The sequence below is a fragment of the Staurois parvus genome, unplaced genomic scaffold (genome assembly GCF_062004578.1).
Source record: "Staurois parvus isolate SC_StPar_1 unplaced genomic scaffold, SC_StPar_1.0 ptg000894l, whole genome shotgun sequence".
Classification (NCBI taxonomy): domain Eukaryota; kingdom Metazoa; phylum Chordata; class Amphibia; order Anura; family Ranidae; genus Staurois; species Staurois parvus.
This window is the reverse complement of record NW_028318690.1, coordinates 455,489-481,220: the sequence shown is the minus strand read 5'-3', so window position 1 is coordinate 481,220 and position 25,732 is coordinate 455,489. Positions and strand designations below refer to the sequence as shown.

Here is a 25,732-nt window from a genome sequence, read left to right as displayed (position 1 = left end):
TCTGGTAGGCTGTGGTTGCTGCTGCACAAAAAGTTGATTGTCAACAGATTAAGAAACTGAAACTCCATGAATGGAATTGCTTATGATTGTTGATGAAAATAAGGGTAGCTATATTGGTCATTGATTTTTTTGCAATGTCAGAAATGTTTATTTGTAAATTTTGAGATGTTTGTTTATTTTCTTGTGTTAAAGTGATAATAAACAAGTGAGATGGGAAAATTTAATTTTTCATTTAGTTGCAAAATAATTCTGCACACTCAGTTTCCCAATAAAACCCAATAGGGATACCTTAGCCAAACTTGAATATACTGGGTTGGCACTGACAACTAGGTCCAAGAAGGATTTGCGGACTAATCAAGCAGACCAAGAGAGGCTCCGCTCCTGGGCCAGATGGTTTCTCTTCCTTGTATTATAAAAAAATTGGCTGCCACTCTCTGCCTGTATTTAGCTTGCTTATTTAACTTCCTACGGGATGGGATAGCCTTTTAGAATCCTCACTGAATACAGCATATATTACAGTCATCCCCAAACCAGTCAAGGACACTGGGGATGTTGGTAACTATAGACCCATATCATTGATCAATAATGATTTGAAACTTTTGACTAAAATCCTGGCCAATCATATATCTTCATTTATAAATTATTATATACATAAGGATCAGGTAGGATTTATATGAGGGAGACAGGGTCCAGACAAGATCCGTAGAGCAATCGATGTAGTGTCTGCTGCATTCCCATTGGGATGGAGGAACCCCCAAGAAAGATTTATACTTTCCATAGATCTACAGAAGGCTTTTGACACAGTGTCTTGGTCCTGTCTTTTCAGGGTCTTGGAAGTTTGGGGATTCTGTCCAAATTTTTTGAGGTATACCACCCTTTAGTCTTCCCCGCTAGCGCAGGTCCATTTGCAAGGTCAGTACTCCCATTCAATCCAGATTGCTCAGGATACTCGGCAAGGCTGTCCCCCCCTAATTTTTGCTATGGCAAGTGAGACTGAACCGATATACGAGGTGTACACTGCAGTCAGCAGGAAAACATAAGTGTGCGCTGTTTGCAGACAATCTTTTGGTGTTTCTGACCTCTCCATTAATCTCTACTCCTAAAGTGGTCCGCTTACTATGGGATTTTGGGAAGGCGACGGGATTGGAAGTATATATGACTAAGTTGCTAGCTCTGAATGTCTCTTTTTCAGCTGGATTGATTGCACAACTAAGGGATTCCTTTTCCTTTGGCTGGAGTGACACCCATATTCCGTATTTAAGGGTGCAGCTCTCTGCAACTGTGGAATCCCTTTATAAATTCAATTATTCAACACTTTTTCCTAAGCTTGAGGCAGATCTACAGCAGTGGTTGGCACACAATCTTTCCTGGCTGCACTCAGTCAAGATGACCTTGCTTCCAAAGCTCCTCTATTACTTTAGGTCTCTCCCCATTCTTGTCCCACGATTGGTGTTACAGAAATTCCAGTGCTCAGTGATTAGGTATGTTTGGAGCAATAAGGGCCACCGATTTGCTAAAAAGATCCTCTTCTGTCCCAAGACCAGGGGTGGGTTGGGTCTACCAGATTTTAATCGGTATTATCAGGCAGCACAATTGACCCAACTCTTGGCGGATTATTCGAGACGCTCTAAACTGGATTCGATCTATATGGAGAGGATGGTGGTCCCAGGTTATACATTGGACTATCTACTTTGGTGTCCCCCCAGGAACTCCCGTCTATCTTGGCTCCAACACTTTCTCAAATCGGTTGCAGTATGGGATAAGCTCCAAGATACAGTGCATCTAGAAAGTATTCACACTGCTTAACTTTTGCCACATTTTGTCCTGGGCGTCAGGCGATAGGATTCCAACATCCCTGATAGCGTTTAACTTTTGCTACATTTTGTTATGTTACAGCCTTATTCCATAGTGGATTAAATTCATTTTTTTCCTGGACATTCTACAAGCAATACCCCATAATGACAACATGAAAGTAGTTTGTTTTGAAATCTTTGCAATTTATTAAAAATAAAAAAACTACATGTATATAAGTATTCACAGCCTTTGCTGAATACTTTGTTGAAGCACTTTTAACACCATTTACAGCCTCAAGTCGTTTGGAGTATGATGCTACAAGCTTGGCACACCTATTTTTGGGCAATTTCTCCCATTCTTCTTTGCAGTACCTCTCAAGCTCCATCAATTTTGAGTGTCATGGCAAAGGCTGTGAATACGTATGTACATGTGTTTTTATTTGTTTATTTTTAAAAAATTGCAAAGATTTCAGAACTAACTTCTTTCATGTTGTCATTACGGGGTATTGTTTGTACAATGTTGAGGAAAAAAATTAACAATCCATTTTGGAATAAGGCTGTAACATAACAAAATGTGGCAAAAGTTAAACGCTATCAGGGATGATGGATTTCTATCACCCAACGCCCGGGACATGTAGTACCGGGCAGGTAGTTTTTCTCTGCCTTTAGTCCTGCTGTGAGCAAGCAGCGAGCTCACCTGTCAGGTGGAAGTATTTGGGCAGCAGTGCTGCCGCCCGATTGCTTGACTGTACGTCTCATGTAGATCACAGGAGTGTAGTTGGTTTTGCTCCTCTGATCCTTTCTCCGCTGAGAGCGGACTGAAGTCTGGGGAAAGATGCCGACTTCAAAGTCGGGATCCACCTCGGAGTCTGGAGCAGCACCTGGCTCAATCTCTCAGCAAAGCACTTAAGAGCCTGAGCCAGCAGCTCCCTCCCCTACACAGCCCAACTCTCCAGTGAGTGCTGGGGTGGCAGAGCAAAGAGCCGGAGACTGACAGTCACTGCTCTCTGAAGACCGAGAACGGAGTGATCAGCAGTGTTTAACCACTTGCCCTCCTGAGGATTCTCCCCCCCTTCCTAACCAGGCCATTTTTTGCATTAGGGCGCTGCGTTATTAAACTGACAATTGCATGGTCATGCAATGCTGCACCCAAATGAAACTTACGTCCTTTTTTCCCACTAATTGAGCTTTCTTTCGGTGGCATTTGATCGCCTGTGCGTTTTTATTTGTTACACTATAAAAAAAAGCAACAATTTTGAAAAAAAAAAAACAGTATTTTTGACTTTTTGCTATTAAACATATCCAGTAAAAATCTAATTTTGTCATAAATTTAGGCCAAAATGTATTCTGCTACGTCTTTGCTACAAAAAAAAAAAATCCCAGTGTATGTAAATTAATTGGTTTATGTGAAAGTTATAGCGTTTACAAATGGCGCTATATATATGGGTATTTTTATCTATTTTTATTAGTAATGGAGGCGCCCAGCAACTTAGCGGTACTGCGGTGGACATTCTGACACTGGGGGGGAACTGACTTGGTGTCACTGGGGCTGTGTACAGTCATCCAAAGCAGTGTGCCTGAGCTGACAGGGAGGAGAACTATTAGTAAACAAAACAGTTATCCTCCCCATGAGAGATCCTCGGTAATCATCGGCCGGGACCCGGTGATTGACAGCTGTGGCCGTGAATAGCAGCGTGGGTATGGCACGCGCACCCTACCCAGAAATGCAAAATCACATGTATATATGCATGATTTTGCGCACCTATGCCGCCCTGTAGCAGTATTTCTGCTATAGGGCAGTCGGGAAGTGGTTAATTGCCTAGTTCTCAGTCTTAGAGCCAGTGGGTGACAGATGATGAATCCACCTAGGTGAGTATAGTAGTTTTTTTTTTTTTACATTTCCAAACTTCTCTTTTGGCTCAGTTGGGTTAAAAAAAGAACTGTTCATCAAGTGTGCAAATTCAAATGAAGGAAACTCCATGTCACATGGAGGAATAGAATACCGGTTATAGTATCATGAAAAACACACAAATCTCATACACCTTCTATTATGTAAAAAAAAGAATGTCAGTCTGGAAGTTCTTGCAATTGGATGGAGGTGAGCTCGTATTTCAGTGTTAATTGTGTGCCCATGCAGGGCCGTGTTTTTCTGGCCTGAGGATGCACAGGTGTTACAGTCCCATAGATGTCTATTGGGACACATGGCTGCATGTGACATCTGTGTTGGTGTGGGACTCTGAACTTACCCTGGGTGCATTGGGGACATGCACCTGGACGGATGTCACATTGGGACATGCAGTTTATAGGCTTCTTTATGGTACAGGATTCTCTTGGATACATATATTTACTTTAAGGGTTGGTTCATGCCATAGAAACGCAGTCCAGATGCTTTCTGGAAGCGTTTCTGCATGCGCGTTTTTGGTGCGTTCCGGTGCATTTTTGATGCTTTACGATTCAATTTTCTCCCTCTCTTTTTCTTTAATGTAAATAGGATCATGTGCGTTCCAGTGCATTTTTGGTGTGATCAGATGTGTTTTACCGCGCTACAGTACAGTTCTGTGCAGAAAAAATGCAGCATGTTCTACTTTTTTTTTCTGCAACCGGAACGCACTGGATCTACAACCACTGATGTGAACTATAACATGGACAACCATATAACCAACTGTCTGTTTTGGATGCAGAAAAAAAAGCAACTGAATCGCATGTAATGTGAATTAGCACCAAATGTCCTGCAGATGTAGTTCAAATAACTACCCAGCTGAGGGTTTATGCAACTTCACTGCACTGCAAACAGGCTTTCTGGTCTGCATATTGATTTGTTATGTCTGCGTTATGCTTTAAGAATAAATATGATTTTGAGGAATTAGTATGTGTATAGTGGGTTTATCATCGGACAGGGGTTATTTAGCATAATTATTCTTTATATCATTTTTATATTATCAAATTGAAGATGGGGCTTTGAGTCTAGGCTGGGTTTCTACTATTATTATTTTTTGTTAGAATTTCTTATACCGGCAACTCCTCTACATCCTTCCTTTGTTCTGCATATTATGTTGAAACTTTGAGGTTTTCATTCTTTTCTTGCGTTAAATGGTCACAAAAAACTGATTGGAACATCTGTGTGAAAGGGGGCTAAAGCCATCAAATGGCTAGCGTCATAACTGATCACATGTGCAGCACTACAGCAACAGCAGATTAGACAGGCTAAGATGGCAGCTTCCTTGGCTGCAAAGGGTGGGAGGGTTTAGTTCCACTTTAAGGAATCTTCAGTATGCTTCTAGTTTGCATGGAGAAATACCTTGAAAACAGGTGTAGTGGAAAGGTCTTTGCAGCTGTATGGGCTCTGAAGGACCCACAGCTGGAGACAGCAGGCAGATCCTCCAGATGAAGTTTAGTAGGTATTGGATCAATAAGGGCCTAAACAGTCTGTGGGGGCCTTGAGTCCAAGTAAGAGACTGCTTTTGTGGCCAGTGACCTCTTTTAACCACCTCCCGCCCGCCATATAGTAATATGACGGGCGCAAGGTGGCTCTCTCGTTCTGAGAGGACGTCATATGATGTCCTCCCATTCTCACTGCGCATGCGCGGCACAGGGAGGGCGCAGCGCGGCGATCGGTGGTGCGCTCTGTCCCTTGGACACAGCGGATCACCGATCACGGAAAGAGCCGAAGATGTCGGCTCGGTCATGTGATCAGCTGTGTCCAATCACAGCTGATCACATGTAAACAGGGAAATGCCGGTTATTGGCATTTCTCTCCTCTCGAGCTGTCACGCTGGCAGCTTGAGAGGAGAGCCGGTAATCGGCTTTCCGCGGAGGGAACATGTACACTAATCATCAGGGCACTGATGATCAGTGTTCCCTGATGATCAGTGTGGCCCCAGAAGTGCCACCTGTCAGTGTCCATCAGTGCCAGCAGTCAGTGCTCATCAGTGCCTCGTGCCAGTGCCCATCAGTGCCACATATCAGTGCCTACCAGTGCACATCAATGCCACATATCAGTGCCCATCTGAGCTGCCTTTCAGTGTCGCCTATCAGTGCCAGTCAGTCCCGCCTAACAGTGCCAGTCAGTGATGCCTGTCAATGCCCATCAGTGCCACCTACCAGTGCCTCCTCATCAGTGCCACCTATCAGTGCCCATCACTGCAGCCTCATTAGCACACATCAGTGAAGGAGAAAAATCACTTATTTACAAAATTTTTATAACACAAACTAAGAAAAAAACATTTTTTTTTTTAAATTTTCAGTGGTTTTTGGTTTATTTAAGAAAAAATAAAAAACCCAGAGGTGATTAAATACCACCAAAATAAAGCTCTATCTGTCACAAAAAAATGATAAAAATTTCATATAGGTACAGTGTTGCATGACCGCGCAATTGTCATTCAAAGTGCGACAGCGCTGAAAGCTGGAAATTGGCCTGGGCAGGAAGGGGGTATAAGTGCCCTGTAGGCTAGTGGTTAAAGTCGTGGGGAGATCAGAAACCGATTCTGCAGTAGAAGCCTTTGACAGGCAGTAGGTATATACTGGAGATCGGAGTGCCACATGGCTCTTTTGCAAAGCAGGGAGCAGCAGTTGGCAAAAGCTTTGTCAATACTAAATGGTGGGAAAGAAGTATTAAAACATGGCACTCTATGTCAGTGACTTCCTGTGTCCTGCAATGGATGAGAAAAAAATTAATCTATTGTATTTGAATAGCCACTAAATGCTGCAATACACAGGTGGAAGGGGAGTGGCTGGTGGAAGAGTCTTTAGTGCGTTTTTTTCTCTTTGCAATATATGTGCGCATGATCACGTGCCAAAGAAGAAAAAGCTTATTTCTGAAGGTTAGGGAGGGCCCAGGAGGCAAATCCTAATCATTGATTAGTATAGACTTTCTGGCTGTAGCTGATTGGAAACATTTGTCAAAAATGTTCTGTTTTGTCTGGTGTATTGCCCTCATCGGCCATGTGCATGAGCCCTAGTGTGTGTATAGGAATTTTTTTTTTTTTGTATTAAACACTGTAGTATTTGCAAATGTTACAAACTAACAAATGATACACCAAGTTAGAACATTTTATTTATTTTAACACCTAGTTAGAATGACTTTGTATTAATATCATTTACATTATATATCATAGATTTTATTTGAGTATGGATAAAGATGAAAACATACATTGAGTCAAAATCTTTTGTAAACCATATACATTGCTGTTCTGAGTGGAGGGCTATCTGACCGCAAAAATGGTGGTCGACACATTTTCTAGTACACTTTGGGAAATGAGGGGAGGCTTGTTAACAGTCTTCTTTAAGGCTTTGCAAAGTTGATATTTAAAAACAACCATGATAGAAATGTGCAAGCTGCCACTACCGAATGAAGGTTGTCACCCTGGTCCTTGATCCACTTCATAGTACCCTTTTGTTCAACATTGTACTTGCTTGTTTTGGTTCAGTAAAAAGAAGTAAAGTAAGAGTAATGACGACAACCCAAGAGTCTGCATCCCTACTAATACAGGTCAACAATAGCAACTTTAACATTTTCGAACTTGGAAAGCTTTTGCTAAAGGAAAGAGAGTTGGGAGGGTGGGGGGCATGGGTGATGCCATAGGAGCCATGAAGGGGGGGTGAGTATGTGCTGCTGGGAGGGAAATTCAAGTGACCCTGCAAGCTTTGCACTGCATGGGTTCACTTTTGAGCTAAATAACTCCAAGCAAACAGCTAAATACACAGATGTAATACAAAAAGGAGATATTTTACCTGCCAAATAATTTGTACTCCTGTTCATCCACTCCTCAGATTTACACAGCTGTGTCACACAGCACAGCCTTGTCTGGCAGGGATGCAGACCCACTATTTCTCTGTTGTAGTTAAGTAACACTTAAATGCCTTGTCTCCCACCCCCTCCCCCCCAACTGTGACTAAACACTGAATGGAGAAGCAGCAGATTGATGAGCTCTGGTTTAGATCTTACCATTTGGAAAATCTGTCTGACAAAACCTGACACAGAATGTGCCAGCTGTCATTTTCTGCATGAGTACAAGCACTTCAGAGTCATTTCTTTTATCTGTGGCAATGGTATGAGTTGGATATTAAAACATGTTTCTCAATAATTCTCTCATTCTCTCTCCACATTCATTTAGTACAGTTCTTATCACACGAATCAAAAGAGAACTTCAGACATGACCCTGATTTCTATTATCAGTATGCCAAGTGACTAGTTTTATTTACCTGCATCAAAACTTTATGGGCAATGATTAAGGCCTCTTTCACATGGGCAGCTGGGAGGGTGGCAAAAACAGGCAGGGGAGTAGCTGCTCTACTGCCCCCGGACACCCACCTTAAGGCTAATCAGCAGTCGGAGGAGCCTATTCACATAACCCAGCAAATTTAACATGTCACCACCTGTCAAAGTCAGCCATTAAAGTCAATGGCGCCTTGTGCAACCATGAGCCAAATGCTTCGCTCACAGTTGCAAAAACATTTACCCTAATATAAATTGCCGTTCAGCAGAAAAAATAGAAAAAAAAAAAGAAAACAGGCATTGAGGAAGTGGCAGGATCACCTCTTGAACACCTGACAGTGGCTGTGAAAAATGAACCAGCGAGGACTGGCTAGCATATACCTAATTTAACTGTCTGGCAAAAATACCCTCCTACATCAGTTTTTACTTTTCACTGACACCAAGTTATTTGTGCGATGGTGTGACTTCCTGAGAAAGAAAGAAAGAAAGAAAGGAAAGAAAGGAAAGAAAGGAAAGGAAAGGAAAGAAAGAAAGGAAAGAAAGGAAAGAAAGGAAAGAAAGGAAAGAAAGGAAAGAAAGGAAAGAAAGGAAAGAAAGGAAAGAAAGGAAAGAAAGGAAAGAAAGAAAGGAAAGAAAGGAAAGAAAGGAAAGAAAGGAAAGAAAGGAAAGAAAGAAAGGAAAGAAAGGAAAGAAAGAAAGGAAAGAAAGGAAAGAAAGGAAAGAAAGAAAGAAAAAGGAAAGGAAAAAGAAAGAAAGAAAGAAAGAAAGAAAGGAAAGGAAAGGAAAAAGAAAGAAAGAAAGAAAGGAAAGGAAAGGAAAAAGAAAGAAAGAAAAGGAAAGGAAAAAGAAAGAAAGAAAAGGAAAGGAAAAAGAAAGAAAGAAAGAAAAGGAAAGGAAAAAGAAAGAAAAGGAAAGGAAAAAGAAAGAAAAACCAAACAGCACACAAATTGCCTAAACATCACCCTCTGATCAATTATACACACATATATGCCATTTCTCAATTTGAAATCATGGGAAACTAGTGCACTAAATGTTCAATTATATCCATGTCAGAATATATGCTATAAAAATACTCATTTTAAGGTTCTTCTTTAAAGGGAACCCATATTGCTACTTCCCTTCTTTAAATGCGAATATCTATGCTGCATGTGGCTTCAATCCTTTAAATTACTGACAACTAGCACACAGAAAACAAAGTCAGACTTCCTGATCTGTACTGCTTGTCTTAGATCATAGAATCAAAGTTCTAGAGTCTGCTTTGAGTCTTTTAAGATTCAAAGCCTCCAGATCAGAATGCCAGCTAGATAAGTACATTTTTCAGAAGGATACGGACATCCAGCCTTACCAGTTGTACAAGCTCCTTTCTTGTACTGATATGGCTTATTCTGATTTTTGTGCATGATGTGAATGTATCACAGTGTGCATAAGAAGGTGCAACAAATTAGATAGAGCCTGCCTCATTTCCTGGCTAAAGGACATCCACCATCATCTAGCTCTTTCCTCTCCAACCTGACTGTCCCTGACCCACCCCTTTCATTTATTGGATTTCAGTTCTTTAAATCATGCAGGCTCAGAATCACATGTGGGCATTACCTAGGACAGCCTGCATGCACATACAGCCTGCTTAAGAACTCCCACCCTTGCAGGCTGACATCCCCCCAATCAATGCCTTCAGATAGTAGATATTCTTTGCAAGAGCCACTGCTTGCATCAGGGCTGACGACTCTTGAGAGGAACACAAGGGGGGATGTGGTGTTTTTGGGAAGCCATGTACAGCACCCTGCCAGTCCTTCCCAGAAGCCAGGCTCTGCCTGCAGGGAAGCACAGACACCAGGTGATGACTTCACTGGGTCTAAAATTAGCAAGGAAAACAGAAAGATGTTATTTAAAAGTTTTCATAGTACATTGATGAGGAGGGTAAGAAGGAATCAGAGGAGGCAAATATAAGCATATAAACTTCAGCCTAAATTATCTAAGGTACTCAATTATTTTCCAATGTCATTGATGTTCTCTAGTTTCCAACTTTATCTATAAAGAAAAATTGCCACATATTTTTATAGCTGTCATTTCAAAGCAATTTACAAACAAGAGAACTTATAAAATATGTCCTGCTGTGACAGCACATCAGAAACAAGTAAACTGCGCTCGGAGGTATAAAATCCAACTGGGTCACTACTATAATAAAAAGCATCCTGCTAAAGGTATTAGTGCAACTAAGGCAAGGTAGACTGTACAGAGCACATGGGTAGTGGAATGTCTCAAAAAGAGATGTTTCTGTACCAGCCAGTCCTACAGTATCCTATCATTTAGGAACCCTTTTCATATAGTTTTATCAAGGCATGAACGTTTGGCACAGACATATAAGTGCTTCAAAAGAGCTGGACACTTACTTTGTCCTGCTTCAGCTAAGTACAATAGTGACTACTGGTATTATGTATTGTATGTTAAGCCTTAACATGAGACTGAGCAAACAGCCTCTCTGCAAGGGTTCCTTTACTTCATTTACCAAGAACATTTAATGGATCGTCAAACTTGGTGGAAACTTTAGTGTCCTGCTTTGTTTCAGATGTTGGAGGAGTGGACTTGTCTTTTGGTTTGCTTTTCTTTGTGCTGGAGACAGAGGTTGAAAATATATCATCTGCGTGAGAAGAAATACATAATAAATAACTTGTGTTGTTATAGAGCAGTAAAAGGTCATTATTTCTTTTTACAGATCGTATTAATAATTTTATACAGCTTTGCAGCTAGGTCAGAAGATCCTTATCTACAATGATGGGTCCTGAGCAGATCAATCAATATTCTGTACATGCAAGTAAGATTCTGCTACACCGATGATTTGAATCCAGAATTGACAACTAGCTACAAACAGTGGACTGGTGCAGCCTTACATTGGATATCCAGCACAAGATAACTCAAGGTAATAATATGATTGAATAGGTGATCCCTGGGGATGTCTTTAGGACAGTGCTTAAATACAGAGTATATGTCAGGCTAAGCAGTTAATAAATGTTCAGCAAGATTCAATTCAATAGATGCAGAAGCTTGCAAAATCCCTGGTGAAACTTGCATCTAGCTTGTTGTAAAGATATAGGCAGCACTCTGAATAAGATCTGCATTCACTGGAGTGAAGGGTGTTTTAACCATTTCAAGTCCGAACATTTTTACCCCCTTCCTGTCCAGGCCAATTTTCCGCTTTCAGCTCTGTCACACTTTGAATGACAATTGCGCGGTCATGCAACACTGAACCCATATGAATGTTTTTAGCATTTTTTGAGACAGATAAAACTTTATTTTCGTGGTATTTATTCACCACTGGGATTTTTATTTTTTTTTGCTATAGAAATGAAAAAGTGTTCTTCTTATAAAATTTAGCTAATAAATAATCTTGTATCTTAAATCTTGGCCAAAATGTACTTGATATCTTTTCAGTAAAAAAATATAACCCAAATTAGTTTATAACCAAAAATTATAGTTTTCTATTTTTTTTTACATTTTTATATTTTTTTTTAACATACTGTCACCCTAGCAGTACAGTGTCACCAAAGTGACACTGTACTACATGGGGGGGGGTGATGATTTTTTTTTTTTTTTATACATACAGGCTGTAAAAGCAATCATTTCTACTTATCTCTGATTGCATTCTTGCAGACATTGAAAAATGCTGTGAGAGCTGTGATTGGACACAGCTTGTCACATGGTACAAGGGTGTTGTGAATAGCCTTGTACTATGTGACCTCTGTGATCATTCACAGATTTCACACGTAGTAAGCAATGATGTCAGAAGTGACATCTTGCTTACTACTATTCATGTGATCACTGATTGGCCAATCAGTGATCACATGATCAGGACCTCACATAGAGGTCCCGTACAGCGAGCGGTGTTCCGCTGTGTCCGGAGGATCTGTGCCGCGTGTTCTCAGGGAGCGGGCACAGGCTGAAAATGCAGGCGCCATTTATAAATGGCAACCCGCTCCTGCACTGCTCCCGTCCGGCAGTTTATATACATGAGCCAGACGTGAAGTGCTTAAGGGCTTCAAGAAAGATGCTCAAAGCTTGCTGAAAACATTGTAAATTGTTTTCTGTACACATCGCACTACAGATCAGCTTTACAAGCTGAAGTCTGTGTGAGCTTATCCCAAGAGGGAATTTGAACAGAGAAGCTGCCATAAAACAATTAACATATAATAGGAAGAAAAAAAGGGGCCCTTGGCAGATCATTCGAAGATACAATCAAAACCACAAGAAAAAAAATGAGAAAACGACAAAAACAACACAGAACAAAATAAAGCAGGGAAGGGGAGACCAAAGAGAGACCAAAAAAAATGCAAATGAATCTAATTTTTTAACTTGTGTTTTTCATGCTAGTAATACAAGAGATGAACATTAATCAGCGTTGGATTATCCTCAAGGAAACCTAGGTAGGAGCGTAAGGCCCAGTAGATGCCCAGCTACAACCTACAGTACCCTGGTGGGGATAGTGCAACTGGTCAAAGCTGTACGCTTGCCTGTCCCTTCACAAGGAAGAATGTATTTAGAGGCAGTGAGTGTTGGGCTGCTTCATGGAAGTGCAGACAATGCAAATGGGATGACTTTTTTTGTGACTTTTGAAAGAGATGGGGAGGCCAATGCTTTTACCTTGCCCAAAACTCCATTCTGCCTAATCCACCTTGGAGGAGAACTACAGTGAACTATTCCCACCTAATGTCTAACTCCTGTCAATAGAATCCAAGCCCGACATTAGCCTTGTGTTTCTTTCTAAGGCAGTCGACATCTCAAGCTGTACATACCCATATCATCATCAAATATGGACTTGGCCTCCACTTTCTTTTTTGATTTCTTCTCCTTAGGTTTGTGTGTTAAATCAGCAAAAATATCGGAATTATCATCAAAGAGATTTGCTTCAGACGCTGCTTTCTTCTCTTTAGGCTTCTTTACTGGCTTAATGGATTCTGCTGCAAATATGTCATCCTTAAAAATATTAAAAAGAAAGAATAGATATAATAAATATTAGGGGAAGCTATAATAAAAATATTTTAGCTGCTAGATTTTAATCCCTTGTCTACCAAGGTATGTTTATAAAAGTCCTAGTATTCAAAGGGTTAAAACAAGCTCACAGCTGGTGCTTGGTTTTTGATTTTTCTAGCTGACTCCTATATTTGAAGTAAAAGTGAAGGTCCCACTAGCCTCTGCAGACTACCCACTTAGTAGTTAGAGTGGGAGAAGATCAGGGAACATCTGTTCTTTGATCTCCTCTGTGACTAACGAATCCAGAAGCAAGGTGGTTTATGTCACTTCTGGATTCAGAGCTGTCATTACCTAGCTACTGTAGCCAGAGAAGCATGATCTGTGCTTGATTAGCTGCAGTGTAGAGCAGGGGAGACATTGAGGATCTATTAAATCCCTATTGTCTCCATAAAGAGTACCTATCACCTTGCCCATGCTATCACAAGGGGGGGCTTGTTAGCCCTCATGTGATTGCAATGAAGTGCAATGAGTAAAGCAAATAAAATAATTTATAATAAAATAAAAACATTTGGAAAGTGCTGCAGTTACCCCCACACACACCCAAATGCAAACATGCGCACGTGAATATAAACATAAAGTGCACCAGTCGCTGTGAGGCATCACCTCACGCTGTCCGATCCTCTTCTCCATTTGCCCCTATAGCAAACTGCTATGGGGGCTGAAGTGACTCGATCCTGAGCTGAGCTATTAGTGTCTATAGACACACATAGAATGGCTTAACCCTGCCCCCCCCCCCCACTTCCTCCCCACAGGATTTGATTGATAGCAGCAGGAGCCAATGGTTGCTGACTCTCCTGTGAGACGAGAGAAAAGGGGAGAAGAGCTGCTGCAGATGGGAACAGCGCTGGATCAAGATTGTGTTCAGGTAAGTGTTTAAGGGGGGGGAGGGCGCTAGAGGGAAAAACTTTTAAAGGGTTTTTTTTTTTTTTACCTTAATGCAGAAAATGCATTAAGTTAAAAAACATTTTTGCCTTTATAAATACTTTAATGGTTAACTCTAAACTGATAACCCAATTTTGGGTACCATAATTTTTCATGATTTCACAGACATACACAAATTCTAAGGCTTGGCATGCTTGGTATCTATTTACTCGACACGATCGCATCTTCTATATTTTATCAAAAAAGGTATTACATTTTATTTAGTGTATTTTTTCTGAAAATATAATATAATAAACAACTGTGCAAATAACGTGAAATAAAAAAAAATGACCATTTTATTCTACAGAGCCTTTGCGTTCAGAAAATATACATTTGGTAGGGGGTTTTAAGTAACTTCCTAGCAAAAAATACAGATTTTTTAACGTGTGTGAAAAATTCAAGATTGCCCTGGTAGAAAAGTGGTTAAAGCACAGCGCTGGTCAAAATGTAAAATAATAAAAGTCAGCAGCTACAAAAATTGTAGTTGCTGACTTTTAAAAAACAGAAACTTACCTGTCCCTCAGTCCAGTGGTGTCTTCTCTGCAGCCGGTTTCACCGGCTGTCATTTATCACCAGCATCTTAAGTGTGGGCACCCGGCTGTCTTTGTAGGGGGGTGCCCACTGCTCGTGCGCAAGTAGCACTGTGCCTTGTGAATGGTCCCGTAGTCTTCTGTGATCAGTCAAGAGTACCAGAGGACTACAGGGAGTCAAGTACCCACTCCCTACAGGTGCCAATTCTTAACCCGCAGCAGGGGAGACATTATGGTCATAAAACTCAACCTAAAATAGATCAATCAGAGGCTGGTATATCATAATCCTGAACTGAACACATACCTCAAATAGGTCTGCTCTGGCCTTAATGTCTTTGGGTGGAACAGGCTGAACGTCTACTTTTTTTGGAGGTTTCTGTGTTCCAAAGAGATCATCGTCAGGCTCATCATGTAGCAGAGATGTAGGTTTGAATGTCTTCTTGTGTTGTTCCTTCACTGATTTAAAGAGATCATCATCGCTACCATCAGCATCAAAGACAGAAGCTGAAGGTTTATTAACCTCTTCCCTCGGCTGGTTCAAAGCTTCATTCACAGGAAGCTTTTCTTTCTGCCTGGAGGTAACTGGGTCAGGTAATGAACTACTGCCAAAGAGATCTGAACCAAACAAATCATTAACATCAGGGGTGAGTGGATTTACAGGAGCTTTTGGTTTTGTTCTGGACTGTACATCGTTCTCAGAAAATGACAGCTTCATGCTGGGAATAGGCTCCTCTTTATCTAGTTGCCAGCTTGACTCGGCAGGTGCTGCTTCAGATAATGTATCTTGTGTGGGAGATATTGCTGATGAATCGCTAAGGTCTTCAGCTTCACCAGAATCTTGAGACGCTCGTTTTCGGCCCATTCTTGTAGGAGGTCTCCTTTTTCCACCCACCTTGGCACGAGACTGAGGTAGAAACAATCATGAAATAAGTTCAGAATAAAAGGACAAATCATATTAAATAGAAAATGGAAGATAATGCTTAGCAAAATTAAATCTGATTTTCATTCAAAACAGCAGTGATAAAACAAATCTTAATGCCTGAAACTACATTGGCATGTGTTATAAAACTGTATAACATCTTTGCAACTAACTCGTGTATTCAGCTGAATTAAACCTTGTCTTTTTATCTTTTTATCAAAGAAAATCTGACCCAAAATGATAAAAAAATATAATTTTTTACAATATAGCTGTGTATGAAAGAACAACCAAAAATAAATTCTCTTACTACCGACTGATGATCGGTCCTCCCATCTCCTAGTCATTAGTACAAGACCTGGAGCAGTCCAGTGACAGCTCTGTCTGCATGCTGGCACTCTCAGCACAAACACAGATATGCAGCCCCACAGCAGACAGCTCAGTCCAGTTAGGCCACATATGTGCATACTCTTGTTGACAGGGAGTTAGGTAGTGTTATCATCCTTGTGCTTTACCTTCCTGTAAGCATGTTCAAAATGTTAGAAAGACAGCACTGTGAAACTCAATGGAGCTGTGTCTACTGTATACAAGATGGCTATATTGGAAGCTAGGATGCAAATGTAATACCTGCAAACGTATACACATGTAAAAAACATTTCCTGACTTTGATGAATATATAACTGAATTCAATTGTGTTAAAGAAAATCTGTAGAGTGGAATTAGGAAGGCTACCACTGCTAACCTGTCCTACTGCAGTACACTAGTTTCCTGGCTGTCATATTAGTCTAAAAGCTTTAGAGCTTTCTGTCTTACCAACATGGAACAAGTATGCAGATTAGGCTTCTGACTTGACTGGCTTTTCTTATCTGCATATGCTTGTTTCAGGTCAGGGAGCCAGAGACAGCCAGGGAACAACCTGAATATGTGCCTAGAGTTCAGCTTTAACTTTAGACAGAATCTACTGGTTTCCTGATTTTTAAAATAAACTGGTCATAAAAAACAAACATACAGGGGCTGCCAATACTGGATTTCCCTTTGTATTTCAATGTTTTTTATTAATGTATAACAATTAACACAGGAGAAACAAATCACGCCCACGCAGGGGCTATCAATTGCACATAGAGAAACTAGAAATTAGAGAAATCAGTGCTCTAACACCAACAGGGCAAAAGATATGCCCATGCGGGGGCCATCAATGGCACTTAAATAACAAAACATAAATATAACTAATAATAACTCAGACTAAAGCCAGCTATCCACTGCCACGCCAAAGCAAACAGAGAAAAAAAAAAGGGGGGAAAGGAAGGAGAAGTACAAAAAAAAAAAAATATAGCCAAACCAAGAGCAGGGATCCAAGAACGCCAAAGTCGAACAACATCACATCCCCAGGCTAGCCGGGGGGAGCGTGGGAAAGGTATATTGCAACCACGGCTCCCATATTTTCAAGAATTTACATTGGGAGTCGTTGCAGATACTCGACAGCTGTTCATTGAGCATCATACGATCCCGCACCCCCTGAAGGGGGACAAACACTGGATTTCCTTTTAAACATGCTAGACACCTGGCCACATGATTCCCAATCATATACAGGCTCAGTACCAGAAAGAAGGTAAAGCAGAACTCCACCCAAACGGGGAAGTTCCGCTTTAAGCCTTTGTCCCCCATTAAGGATTGGCACCTTTGGAAAGTGGGTACCCGAATTTGACAGGTGCCCGCTCCCACTTCCGCTGCAATTGCCTAGGCGATCGGAAGTTGTCCTCCCCCGTCCCTCCCCATAGTCTTCTGGGACATGTGACAGGTCCCAGAAGACTACAGGGCCATTTACGAGGTGCAGCACTTCTCGTGCATGCGCAGTGGGTACCCAGCTGTGAAGCTGCAAGCTGTCACAGCCGGGTGCCCACACTGAAGATGCCAGCACCAGGGATAGAAGACAGCCGGTGAAACCAGCAGTTGTGAAGACACCACGGGACTGAGGGAAAAGTAAGTGGCTGTATTTTAAAAGTCTGCATCTACAGTTTTTTTAGCTGCTGACTTTTGTTTTTTTTTTAGGTGGAACTCCGCTTTAAAGCTGTTTATGCCCAACCTTGTTTACTAATAACATGTCCCAGCACTACTGTCATATTTTTTGCCAAATATGTTTATTACCTTACCTGCCTACATCTAATGACCTAGATTTTCTATAAATTGTCAATGCGCACTCCTGCAGCTCAAGTCCGTAGAGCATTGTGGGGGGTTTAAAGCATCATAATTATCCACACAACTTCATCTTCCGCAATGCCCTGCACTGTGGGCTGAGATAAGCATGGTCTAGTGGCTAGGATGGCTGGTGCAAGGCTAGGATACCTAAGGGCCTTGCTAGTGGTGAAAGAACTGCCTGCTTTGACAGGAGGAAAACAACTTCCCTGTCACTGTACACAAACCTGCCCACTGCTGATCTGTCATCATGAACTATTACTATGACTACCGTAAACTATAGACTATAGTAACACAGGTAAGTTGTCTACATATAGCTGATTTGTGGGCAGTGACAGGAGTTAAGAATTCCTGTCATTGAAGATGCCCACTAGCACACACACATGCATTTATTATAGAATCTAGTGACTTACACTATATTGCCAAAAGTATTGGGCCACCACTCCATACATTGGATTCTGGTGTTCCAATCACCTCCATGGCCAAAGATGCATAAAATCAAGCCCCTAGGCATGCAGACTGCTTTTACAAACATTTGTGAAAGAATGGGTCGCTCTCAGGAGCTCAGTGAATTCAAGCGTGGTACCATGATAGGTTTTCCAACTGTGTAATAAGTGCATCTGTGAAATTTCCTTGCTACTAAATATACCACAGTCAACTGTTCGTGGTATTATAACAAAGTGGAAGCAACTGGGAACAACAGCAACTCAGAGCAGCAATGACAGAGCAGGGCCAGTGCAAGTCGCCAACTGTCTGCAGAATCAATAGCCAAAGACCTTCAAACTTCGTGTGGCCTTCAGATTAGCACAACAACAGTGTGTAGAGAGCTTCATGGAATGGGTTTCCGTGGCTGAGCAGCTGCATCCAAGCCTTACATCACCAAGTGTAATACAAAGCATCAGATGCAGTGGTGTAAAGCACGCCGCCACTGGACTCTAGAGAAGTGGAGATGTGTTCTCTGGAGTGATGAATCACGCTTCTCTGTCTGGCAATGGACATGTCTGGGTTTTTCGGTTGCCAGGAGAATAGTACTTGCCTGACTGCATTGTGCCAAGTGTAGAGTTTAGTGGAGGAGGGATTACGGTGTGGGGTTGTTTTTCAGGGGTTGGGCTTGGCCCCTTAGTTCCAGGAAACTCTTAAGGCGTCAGCATACCAAGACATTTTGGAAATTTCATGCTTCCAACTTTTTTTCAACTGTCACTGCTGATTTTACAGAGAACTCGAGCAGCTGTCATCAATAACACCAAAGAACCATGTTTCCGGAGCTGTGGCCAAGCAATCAGGACGAGCAAGTGGAACTAAACCAACTGATTTAATGATTTGCCAAACCTAAGCTCAAGTTAGAAATGTTAAAACATTTTTATTAATCCTTAAATAAACCAATGTTGTTTTCTGCAGTGTTTTCATTTACAATTGCTGGGTTTGGTGATCATATATTTGCCAGCTGGCAAATGTCTGGAGGAAAAATCACTTGTGCAGGCAAGAACTAACAAGGTAAGGTAGGCGTTCTCTTCCCTGCTCAACCTTCAACTCTCCAAACAAAATAGGTTTATGCAGGGCTTTTTTTCTCAGAGGAAAGGTGGTGGAACTCCCCCACCCAAACATGGCCACGCCCCCATCAAACCCTAGGACCACCCCTTTAGAGAACAGGAATGCAAGTAAAATTTGGGAGGGGCTATAAAAGTAAATGTATGGAATTAACACCGCCCCCCCCCCCACATTAGTAAGAATAGCGAGTAACACTGCCCCCCCCCACATTAGCAAGAAAAGCGAGAAAAATTGTATCGCCGCTCCTTACCTGATGCTGACGATCCGCGCTATGGTAGGATCGACGAGCAGAGGGCGTGATGACGTCAGCGCGCACCGCCGGGTGTACTAAGATACACCTTTCCTATGGGGGTGGCCGCGCGCCCCCGATGTTTACACGCTGGCGGTAGAGGGGGGGGGGTGAAGCGTGCATGTCCCCGCTCACCGGCTGTGAGCAGCGGCAGTGACAGGTGCCGGGCACGCGCAAGCATGACATAAACAAGCCGCGTCCGGCACCTGTCACTTTCGCTGCTCTGCATAGCTTGTCAGCTCTGCAGAGGCAGTCGGTGAGCGGGGACAAGAAGAAAAAGGTGGCGGAACGCAGTACCGCCGCGTTCCGGCAGAAAGAAAGCCCTGGGTTTATGGTTTCCTGAAATTGTAGAACTCTGAGACCATGCAATGGTAAATTCCATTATGTGTGGGTGACCATATTCATATTTCATTGGCAAAAGGCACAAAAAAGAGCTGTGTTATTACCTTGTTAGCACTATGAAGGGTGTCCACCTGCGCAGGGCTCTCAAAGCTTGCTCCTTCCACACTTTTTCTGCCAACATCCAAACTTTGACTGCTCTTTGCAACAGGTAAACTTAAAATATCTGCATCTGGAATCACATGCCTCACACCAGACAGTTTAGGAACTGCACCAGGTAACAATGCTGATGGGTTGATGTGCAAATTTGCCTGTAAATAAATGGAAAGTGGATTAGCTGATTCCTACTTGCTTTCTTAATGCTTGCCAAAAAAAACCAAAACAAAGTGCGGTAGATTTTGCAGGACCTGTAGCTGAAGCCAAATGGAATTAGAAAAAGAACATTAAGAAAGGTATAAGATACATGCACTACCCAAGGTAAATCCATTCAAGTTGCAAGTATTGCCAGTGGGGAAATACAATTAAAAAAATAGAAATTTAGTTTCCAGAAATGTTTTCATTCTTTCTTAGTGGAAAATGTTGGTGCAGAAGAAATTAGGAGAGAACAGTAAATGTAAAACTCTATAGTTACTTGTAGTTTCCCAATCCGAGTGGAGGGACTTTTAGATTTAACGGGTGCTGGCTTTGTGGGTTTCTGTACAAAATGAAAGTAAATTAAAACAGCTGCATATCTGAAATATATAATTCATATGTTACAAAATGCTGCTGTGTTCTTATTATTACTAAGTACGAAGTCTGTAAGCACACCTGTCACAAGTACAGCTTCTACTATTGCTGACCTCACTCTGAAAAGGCTAGTTATCTGACTGCTTTAACTTACATACATTTAAAGGGGAAAACAAGTTTGCTGTAATCACAGTCTGAAGAGTATCAGAATCCCTTATCTCTATTAGGTAATTAACTCAAAACCTTGAAGCCAAAGCCTCAGTCTGACAGCCAGAGAGCTCAAAAGGAGAGGTCAGTAATGGTAGAGTACATAACACTTTCATTACAGCTGTATATTAACCCCTTCACGCCTAAGGGTAAAACAAATGTAAATGCCTAAGCACAATTTTGCAACATCGACATGTGTTAGTAAAACCGTACATATCATCACAACTAATGTGTACATCCAGGTGAATTATACCACATTTTTTTCAGGACAAACTGGGCTTTCATTTGGTGGTAAATGGTAATGGATATCTCTTGATTTGTTTTTATTATCAAAGGAAAACTGGCCCAAAATAGTAAAAAAAAAAATGTTTTTTTATTTAGTTGTGTGTTTCTTATTACTACCATAATCTACCGCCAAAGAACAACCCAAAATAAATTCTCCAGCGCTTAACGATGGCAGCGATACCATATATGTGTATGTTATCTGTTCTTTGTACCCGTAGTACAGCCCAGAAACAAGCATTTTGTTTTTGTCTTTTTTTTTGCACCTAAAACACACTGGCACCAATTTTTTTTTAGACCCTGACTCAAACAATAACCCTGGCACTGAACTAGATCAAACCTTGATCTAGGTATTTTTTCTTTATTTTTTAATATTTATTTATTGATTTTTTTTTTTTTTTTACAAACATTTTTTTTCTCTCTATGCCAGGAGTTAGAGAGATACAATGTATCTCTCTTCTCCATTCATAGAGAGAGAAAAAAGCAAGGGGGCTGGGCTGCACAGTGACTGATCACTGTGATAGCCAATCAGAGGCTATCACAGCGATCATGTGACCCGGAATCGGGAGTCCCGGGTCCCGATCGTTAGAACGGGACCCGGGGCCCTCAGCGACACCGTGGTCTTTGTGCTGGGAGCGGGCAGTGCAGCGCGCTCCCAGCACAAAGACAGGTAGGCAAATATGTGACCCCACGGAAAAAGCCCAGTTCTGTGAGGCCGCATATTTGGGTGACGTCGGCGTCAAGGGGTTAAAGTGAAACAGACTTGACCCAAAACCTGAAAGGTATCAGTGCTAAAAGCAGGTTATAAATCAAGATTAGGCCCCACCACATCATTCAACTGAGAAATGCTAAAGTTGGCAGATAAGTTAGCCATAAATGGATCAAATCTTGGCCGGTTCTGCAAGGACTGGCTGAGATTTGATCCATCTATGGGCAGGTTGGTTGTACTGAAGTCGATCCATCAATCAACTTGGATACAACCAGCCTGTTGGATTTTTTCATGCTATCACTGCCGGTGGCTATAATCGGCAGCAGCGATCTTTGCGTTCTGCCGGAACAGAAGTCTCCTTGCTGTCAGAATACAATAGTGTTGCGGGAGGGATTTCCCCCATCATCACTGACTGTGTTTATAGGGAATCAAGCAATTTTCTTCCCTTCCACCTGTGATGGAAGGAAGGAAAATTGTATAATCTATGGGCTGCTTTAGTTTGACAAGTGAATGCCAGCAGTCATGCCTCAAATTCAATTTGGCCAGAAATCGACATAGTACGATATATACATTACAAAAAATATGACTTTCCCAAACTTTTCCTCAAATACCATCACTCTTCCACCTTGTTGTTTGGATATATTAACTACCAAAAAGAAAAACTGCCCCTTATTTCAATCATCTTTCTATAACATAGCTGAAACTATAAACTAAAAGAAATGATGCATAGGTTTTGGGCTCACCATAGAGTTCCATTCAGTGATGATGCCGCATTTGTTACCAAAACACTAAGTGATTGATTTAATGAAACTGGAGTGCGCAAAATCTGGTGCAGCTCTGCACAGAAATCAATCAACTTCCAGGTTTTTTTTGTCAAAGCTTAACTGAACAGGCTGAAGTTAGAAGTTGATTGGCTGCCATACACAGCTGCACCAGATTTTGCACTTTTCCACTTTTAATAAATCAGCCCCTATGTCTTGTACATAAGGGCTCCAGTATGTGAAAACTGTGTGTGTGTACACATTATTTTCAACTTGTTCTTTCCTGTCCCAAATTATATGTAATAAATCTGTACAAACCTCTCCACCTTCTGCTTTTACTATTGTTGCCTTCTTTATTACGTTCAAACTGCTGGGTTCTTTGGGCGGATCCAAACTGTCATTTTTGAGAACGGTTTTCTTTTCTTTCTACAAATGTAAAAGTAAGCAGAATTCAACCTATGTTATTTGAATAATTTTGTTCCCTCCTTTTGATCCCCGAACTTTCCACTGATTAATAGGTGATTTAACAGTATTGATAGATATATTCAAAGCTTTGGAAATCCTTTTATGTCCTTTTCCATCTTTATAAAGTTCCATTGCCTTGTTACGCAGGACTTTGACAGTTCTTTTCTGATCCCCATGGCTCAGTATCTAGCCTAGTCAGTGCTTCCACGTAAGAGCTAACACACTCATTGACTCTTTATACACTGACACCAATTGAAATTTAAAAAGCCACAGATGTGGGACATGAACCTCTAATTGGCATTTTAACCTGTGTGTGTCACCTTGTGTGTCTGTACCAAGGCCAAACATTCCAGGGTATGGAAACTTTTGATCCGGGCCATTTGAGTGATTTCTGTTATCATTATGATTTAAAAAGAAGCCAAACAACAATTTGACAATAATTGGCTTCATATGATCATCATCATTCAATAAAAGAGCATTTTTTGGCATGCTCAGTCATATTTTCAATATCAAAATTTCACAATTTCTGCCAGGGTATGCAAACTTTTGAGCACAACTGTATATAGTTACAATGGCATCTGAAAGTGGGTGGCATATATTAGGCAGCAAGTGAACATGTTATCCCTGAAGTTGATGTGCTGAAAGCAGAAAAAATGGGCAAGCGTAAGGATTTGAGTGACTTTGACAAGGGACAAACTGTAATGGCTAGATGACTGGGTCGGAGCATCTCCAAAACTGCAACACTTGTGAGATGATCCCGGTCTGCAGCAGTCATGACCTACCAAAAGTGGTACAGGGAAGGAGAATCGGCAACAGAGTCATGGGTAGCAAAAGCTTATTGATGCACATGAGGACCAAAGTGTAAAAGTGTAATCTGATCCAATAGAAGAGCTACTTGTAGCTCAAATTGCTGAAAGAAAAATTCTGGTTCTGATAGAAAGGTGTCAGATCGCACAGTGTATTGCAGTGAACATCACAGCTGGACCAGAAAGTAATGGAAGGAGGTGGCTAGGTCTGATTAATTCAACAATGGTTTGAGGTATACGACAGGTACAAGGTGTTGACTTGTTTTTCCAGCACATAGAACAAAAGCTTGATTGGTTTGGGATCTGGTTGAATTTGGAGGCCATGTCTGATCCATGGAGGACCCCTCATAAATTACAGGGCTTAAAGGATCTGCTACTGATATTCTGATGCCAGATACCCAGGGGCAGACTGACTATTCAGGAATTGCCCGAGGACCCAGGGTCAATAGTGGGCCCGGTGAGAGGCTCACTGGGCACAATTCACTAAGCGGTATCTTACCACATCCGAGTATGCGGTAGAATACCGCATAGCATTTTAAAGAAAAAACGTTTAAATTCACCAAAAAACGCTACTAAAATACATTTTAACAAGTCATGCAGTATTTTAGCAGTGAAAACCATGCATTAATATTTCAGCTGTCAGCGGGGTTCCCCACTGACAGCTGAATGTAAAAGAAAGAATTGCCGGCAATTAAAAAAATAAATTTAAAAAATGGCGTGGGGTCCCCCTTCCATTTATACCAAACCCTTCGGGTCTGGTATGGATTTTGAGGGGAACCCCCATGTCAAAATTAAAAAAAAAAAAATGTCATGGGGGTCCCCTCCAAAATCCATACCAGACCCAAAGGGCTTGGTATGGATGGAGGGGGGACCCTACACCGTTTATAAATTATTTTTTTTAATTGCTGGCAATTCTTTTTTTTTGTAAATGCTGTGCAGTACGCTCCCAGCACAAAGAGAGATACGCATATTATGCATCCCCACAGAAAAAGACCCACTTCTGTGAGGCCGCATAGTCAGCTGGAAAGGGTTAAAATTTCATTATTGAGCATCTGTTTATTAGTTAAAAGGTAAAATCCAAATCTGTACATTTAGAGAACTTCCGTTGATACAAAGCCAAACAAGTTTGTTCTATTTAGAGATAAGTGACACCAAATGATTTATTATAGTAAGGTTTTGCTTTCAACCAATTTCTCTGCTGTCATAAGAGGAAGAAAATACACTAAAGATATCAGTATACTCTGTTTTTCTGCATGCTTCAGTGCCTTCTGCTACACCCACACAAACAGATAGAAATCAACTAAAGAAGACATCTGAAAGCAGTATTAAACCTTTTAATGCTTTCTTTTTTTATGCTTTTTTCCCGTTTGGACAGCAGCAATGGGAACAAAAGATTAACATAAAAGTAGGAAATAAACCAAGGTCTGTCTACCATCACATATTACAGTGATAAGATAAATATACTAATAAATTGAGAATTTTATTAACCACTTGACCTTCAGAAGGTTTTACCCTTTTTATAACCAAGCTATTTTTTCTATTCAGCACCGTGCTACTTTAACTGGCAATTGTGCAGTCATGCAATGCTGTATCCCAAAAAAATGTATTTCACAAAAATAGAACTCTTCCATTTAGTGGCAATTGATTACCACTTGTTTTTTTATTTGTTGTTATATAAACTAAAAAAGACTGAACATTTTGACAAAAATCCAGCTAAAACTCGAATTTTGACCAGCTTAGAAGTAAGTGGCCAATACCATCCGGTGATTTCTTATCTCTAAGGCTACTTTCATTTGTAAAAATGCGTTAAAAACGCATATGCATTTTTGCCATGTTTTTATGGCACTTTTGGTGCATTTTGCACCTGTGAAAAAAACGACGTCTAAAAGAAAAACAAAAAACAAGCCCTGGATGTGGGGCGAAATGCGTCAGCCAGACGTACTTCCGGTTTCCTATGTTGAACGTGTGACATATCTGATGCTGCCAGTTTGGTTTACTTTCTGGAATC

General features: G+C 41.2%; 1 protein-coding gene across 3 annotated transcripts in view; it reads right to left on the bottom strand.

The window, feature by feature from the left end:
- Window positions 1–6,833: 6,833 nt before the first annotated feature.
- Window positions 6,834–25,732, bottom strand: part of LOC149442355 (WASH complex subunit 2-like) — a 76,269-nt gene continuing 57,370 nt past the window's right edge. For 2 of the 3 annotated variants that reach the window (XM_089656182.1, XM_089656184.1), the window contains 6 exons: window positions 22,772–22,879; window positions 20,400–20,462; window positions 19,876–20,079; window positions 14,788–15,387; window positions 12,795–12,975; window positions 6,834–10,645 (listed from right to left, as the gene is read on the bottom strand). In XM_089656182.1, coding sequence (XP_089512308.1) covers window positions 10,506–10,645; window positions 12,795–12,975; window positions 14,788–15,387; window positions 19,876–20,079; window positions 20,400–20,462; window positions 22,772–22,879 — 1,296 coding nt within the window. In that variant the 3' untranslated portion in view covers window positions 6,834–10,505. The remainder of the gene's footprint in view (window positions 10,646–12,794; window positions 12,976–14,787; window positions 15,388–19,875; window positions 20,080–20,399; window positions 20,463–22,771; window positions 22,880–25,732) is intronic. The other variant, XM_089656183.1, reaches the window with a different exon arrangement.